General features: G+C 53.9%; 1 protein-coding gene across 1 annotated transcript in view; it reads left to right on the forward strand.

The window, feature by feature from the left end:
- Window positions 1-5,573, forward strand: part of RYR1 (ryanodine receptor 1) — a 165,376-nt gene that overhangs the window by 66,400 nt on the left and 93,403 nt on the right. The window contains exons 39-42 of the mRNA XM_017887349.1: window positions 1,257-1,530; window positions 3,150-3,264; window positions 3,352-3,484; window positions 3,811-3,905. Of these exons, the coding sequence (XP_017742838.1) occupies window positions 1,257-1,530; window positions 3,150-3,264; window positions 3,352-3,484; window positions 3,811-3,905 (617 nt within the window). The remainder of the gene's footprint in view (window positions 1-1,256; window positions 1,531-3,149; window positions 3,265-3,351; window positions 3,485-3,810; window positions 3,906-5,573) is intronic.

Consider the following 5,573-nt stretch of genomic DNA (forward strand, 5'->3'; position numbering starts at 1 on the left):
TTTTTTGTACTTTTTAGTAGAGACGTGGTTTCACCGTGTTAGCCAGGATGGTCTCGATCTCCTGACCTTGTGATCCGCCCACCTCGGCCTTCCAAAGTGCTGGGATTACAGGCTTGAGCCACCGCGCCCGGCCTATTATTATTTTTTTGAGACAGGATCTCGCTGTGTTGCCCAGGCTAGAGTGCAGTGGCGCAATCTTGGCTCACTGCAACCTCTGTCTCCTAGGTTCAAGCAATTCTCCTGTCTCAGCCTCCCGAGTAGCTGGGATTATAGGCACGCAGCACCATGCCTGGCTAATTTTTGTATTTTTAGTAGAGACAGGCTGGTCTCGAGCTCCTGACCTCAGGTGATCCACCCACCTCAGCCTCCCAAAGTGCAGGGATTATGGGTGTGAGCTACCACGCCCTGCCAAATCCACAGTATTTTTATAGAACAAGTGGGATTGTGACATGTGCCTTCAAAGGTGCATGGCGAAGTGCTTCCGGTCGGCTCTGGTATCTTGCAGTTGTGCAGTTTATTATTCCTGTTGAAATTTTTAGGAAGCCCTTGTGGGCTGGATATTAGGGCAAAAAGAACAGAGAGATTCTTGGGGGAATAGAAAAAAGTTTGCCAGGCTGGACAGTGACTCACACCTATAATCCTAGCCCTTTGGGAGGCCAGAGTAGGAGGATCACTTGAGCCCGGGAGTTCGAGGCTGCATTGAGCTGTGATCGCACCACTGCACCCTAGCCAGGGCAACAGCACAAGACACTGTCTCTAAAAGAAAAAAGGGAAAGCCTGTAATCCCAGCACTTTGGGAGGCCGAGGCGGCGGATCACAAGGTCAGGAGATAGAGACCATCTTGGCTAACACGGTGAAACCCCGTCTCTGCTGAAAATACAAAAAATTAGCCGGGCGTGGTGGTGGGCGCCTGTAGTCCCAGCTACTCGGGAGGCTGAGACAGGAGAATGGCATGAACCCAGGAGGCGGAGCTTGCAGTGAGCCGAGATCGCGCCACTGCACTCCAGCCTGGGCAATGAGCAAGACTCCATCTCAAAAACAAAAACGAAAAAAAAAAACAAACAAAAAAAAAAGAAAAGAAAAAAGGGAAAACAATCTGCTAGAACCTGCCTGCTCCCGGCAGGTGGAGGGCAGGGGTGGTAGTAACTGGGAAAGCTTCTGGAACAGGGGACCCCTTCCACATTGTTGTGGTCCATGGCCCCACGTGCTGACCTGCCCTGCGTGGTGCTCCAAGCCTTGTGTTGTCTCCTTCCCAGGGTCCCTGCAGGAACTGGTGTCCCACATGGTGGTGCGCTGGGCCCAAGAGGACTTCGTGCAGAGCCCCGAGCTGGTGCGGGCCATGTTCAGCCTCCTGCACCGGCAGTACGACGGGCTGGGTGAGCTGCTGCGTGCCCTGCCACGGGCGTACACCATCTCACCGTCCTCCGTGGAAGACACCATGAGCCTGCTTGAGTGCCTCGGCCAGATCCGCTCCCTGCTCATCGTGCAGATGGGCCCTCAGGAGGAGAACCTCATGATCCAGAGCATCGGGTGAGGACTGCCCTGCCCGCTTACTTTGCATATCCCCTTGGGTAATGAATGCCTTCAGGGTACAATAACATTCCCTTCCCCAACTTCTGGCCCATCCTCCGGGTGATCTACTCAGTCTCAGGCGGCTAGCCCACCTCCTGGTAGGTGTCTCCTTCCCTTACCTCTCCACCCTCAGTGGTAGCAGCTCCACTTGCTGTGTGACTCTCAGCAGGACGTTTACCCTTTTTTTTTTTTTTTTTTTTTTTTTTTTTGTGAGACTGAGTCTCACTCTGTCACCCAGGCTGGAGTGTGGTGGCATGATCTCAGCTCACTGCAACCTCCGCCTCCCAGGTTCAAGCAATTCTGTCTCAGCCTTCCAGGTAGCTGGGATTATAGACACACACCACCACACCTGCCTAATTTTTTATATTTAGTAGAGACAGGGTTTCACCATGTTGATCGGGCTGGTCTCGAACTCCTAACCTCAGGTGATCCACCCGCCTCAGCCTCCCAAAGTGCTGGGATTAGAGGCTTGAGCCACCGCAACTGGCTGAGGTTTACCCTTTTTGAGCTTCAGTTTCCTCATCTGTAAAACGGGGGAGAGCCAAGCCTGCTCTGAAGGGTTGTGCTGTGGCTTCCATGAGTTTGTGCGAATAATAATAATCATGGTAGTAGTAGTGAGCACTCAGTGTCAAATATATCTCATTCACACAGTAAACATTTATTAAGCACCTACTGCATGCCAGGCCCTTTCTAAGTGTTTTTGAGACAGGGCCTCACTCTGTTGCCCAGGCTACAGTGAAGTGGCCCAATCATAGCTCACTGCAGCCTCAACTTCCTGGGCTCAAGCGATCCTCCTGCCTCAGCCTCCTGAGTAGCTGGGACTACAGACACACATCACCATGCCCAGCTAATTTGTAAATTTTTTTGTGGAGGCAGGGTCTTGCTATGTTGCCCGGGCTGGTCTTGAACTCCTGGGCTCAAGTGATCCTCCTGCCTTGGCCTCCCAAAGGGCTGGAATTACAAGGCGTGAGCCACTATGCTGGGGCAACATTTGACAAAGGGCAACATGGCGAAGATCTCTGTTCTAGAGGAGTCCGCCTTGGGTGCACACCTCAGTCTCCTTATGAGGGAAACAAGGACCCTTCCTCCCACAGTGGCTGTAGGAATTGTTTTTTATTTTTTTATTGTTATTTTTTTTGAGATGGAGTCTTGCTCTGTTGCCCAACCTGGAGTGCGCAATGTCTGCTCACTGCAACCTCCGCCTACCGGGTTCAAGCGATTCTCCCACCTCAGCCTCCCGCGTAGCTGGGATTACGGGTGTGCGCCACCACACCTGGCTAATTTTTGTATTTTTAGTAGAAACAGGGTTTCACCATGTTGGCCAGGCTGATCTCGAATTCCTGACCTCAAGTGATCCTCCAGCTTTGGCCTCCCAAAGTGCTGGGATTACACGCGTGAGCCACTGTGCCTGGCCGGCTGTAGGAATTGAGTGACTGCAGATCTGTAAAGGGGGTGGTGCTAGGCACAGAGGGACAGGGTCGAGAATACCAGCTGCTGTCACAGTGGTAGCTGTGGCCCTCTCTGGACTTGGGCCCCACCTGGTCCCTGGTGACCCCGCGCACTCTGCCCATGCACAGGAACATCATGAACAACAAAGTCTTCTACCAACACCCGAACCTGATGAGGGCGCTGGGCATGCACGAGACAGTCATGGAGGTCATGGTCAACGTCCTTGGGGGCGGCGAGTCCAAGGTGAGGGCCGAGGCGAACACTGGGGAGCTCAGGGGAGGCGGCCACAGAGGGCAGGCCCTGACCACAAGCCCACCCTGCCTGTCCCAGGAGATCCGCTTCCCCAAGATGGTGACAAGCTGCTGCCGCTTCCTCTGTTATTTCTGCCGCATCAGCCGGCAGAACCAGCGCTCCATGTTTGACCACCTGAGCTACCTGCTGGAGAACAGCGGCATCGGCCTGGGTGAGAACCCCCGAGCCCAGGGGCTGTCCCCCAGAACCCACTCCTGGCACCCTATCCAGGCCTGCCCCACTTTCCACCAGCTCACTCACTCAGTCATTCAATAAACACTCCCTCTCAACTGTGGCTCTGGCCCTGTAATGAGTAATGCCGGGGACACAATAGTGACCCCAGTAGTGACAGCCCAGAGTGGTCAGAGCTTGGATGAGGGAAGTACAGACCAGAGGAGGTACCTGATCCAGGTTGGATAAAGGGTGGTCAGGGAGGGCTTCCCAGAGGAGGTGAGACAAGCAGGAGTGAGATGTTCTTCCCACCTCTTGCCCCTGCAGGCATGCAGGGCTCCACGCCCCTGGACGTGGCTGCTGCCTCCGTCATTGACAACAATGAGCTGGCCTTGGCGTTGCAGGAGCAGGACCTGGAAAAGGTGTGGAGGGCAGGCCTGGGCTCCGGGCCTAAGGGAGGAGATCGGGCCGCTACCCGGCTCCTTGGGACACCTGCTGATTCTGAACTCATTCTGGGGGGCAATTCTGGATGGTGTGCCCAACCAGGAGACTAATTTGCAGGGAGAGAACGGCACTCAGTTGCTCATTCACGGTATGCTTCCTGGCTGTGGGCAGGTCTGCACTCCACGCTTCCCGGCTTGGGGCAGGTCTGCAGTATACGCTTCCCGGATGGGAGCCCATCCGCACTCTAGCTTCCCGGCTGGGGGCGGGTCCGCAGTCTATGCTTCCAGGCTGGGGGCGGATCCACAGTCTAGACTTCCAGCTAGGTAGCCTTGGCACATTTCTTGGCTCTCTGAGCTTGCACTTCTGTGTACAGTGGTGAAATACGTGGGCTCCAGAGTTCAGCAACTTTGCTTCTGCTCCCCTCGCTCCCTGGCTGTGTGGCCTTGGATAAGTGACTTAGAGTCTCCAGACCTCTGTTTCTTCATCTGTACAATGAATGTAGTCATAGAAACGACTTCATGGAGTCATTCTGAGGATTAAATGACTTAATCCAGGAAAGCATTTGTAAAGGGGCAGTCAGTGGTGTTATGTTAGTCAGCTGCTGTTATATTATCATTCAACAAATATGTAGCGTTCACTTACCACATGGCAGGACCTGTGCAAAGCAATAGTAATATGACAGTCAAAAATCACTGTCCGGCCAGGCAAAGTGGCTCATGTCTGTAATCCCAGTACTTTGGGAGGCCGAGGCAGGAAGATCACTTGAGCTCAGAATTTTAAGACCAGCCTGGCCAATATAGGGAGACCTTGTATCTACAAAAAATACAAAAATTAGGTGGGTGTAGTGGCACGTACCTGTAGTCCCAGTTACTCAGGAGGCTAAGGTGGAAGGATTTGATAGAGCCTGCGAGGCTGAGGCTGCAATGAGCTATGATCGCACCACTGCACTTTACCTGAGGGACAGAGCGAGACCCCTTAAAAAAAAAAAGTGGCCAGAGAAAGCCTCATTGAGAAAGTGACATTTGTGTAAAGCTCTGAAGGAAGGTGACGGGTCAGGTAGACATCATGGGGAAGAGCGTTCTTGGCAGTGGGAACAGCCAGTGCAAAGGCCCTGAGGCAGGAGCGAACCTCATGAGTTGGAGGAACAGCAGACAGACAGCTGTGGCTGGAGCAGAGGCAGTGGGGGTGAGGGCAGGAGGCGACAGATGGGTCATGTGGCATCCCATGGGTCACAACAAGGGCTCTGGCTTTCACCCTGAGTGAGAGGAGGCCAGGGTTCTGAGCAGAGGAGGGACGTGACCTGACTCAGGTGTTCACAGAGTCCCTCTGGCTGTGTGTGGGAAACAGATCGAGGGGAAGGCAGAAGGACAGAAGCACAGGGAGGAGGCTGGTGTTGTGGTCCAGATGGGAGATGAGGGCGGACAGGACCACTACAGGAAAGGGGTCTGGATCCAGGCCCAAAGAGAAGGTTCTTAAATCTCACGCAAGAAAGAATTCAGGGCGAGTCCATAGAGTAAAGTGAAAGCAAGTTTATTAGGAAAGTAAAGGGGCCGGGCGCGGTGGCTCAAGCCTGTAATCCCAGCACTTTGGGAGGCCGAGACGGGCGGATCACGAGGTCAGGAGATCGAGACCATCCTGGCTAACAC

The sequence above is a fragment of the Rhinopithecus bieti genome, unplaced genomic scaffold (assembly GCF_001698545.2).
Source record: "Rhinopithecus bieti isolate Rb0 unplaced genomic scaffold, ASM169854v2 scaffold_15776, whole genome shotgun sequence".
Classification (NCBI taxonomy): domain Eukaryota; kingdom Metazoa; phylum Chordata; class Mammalia; order Primates; family Cercopithecidae; genus Rhinopithecus; species Rhinopithecus bieti.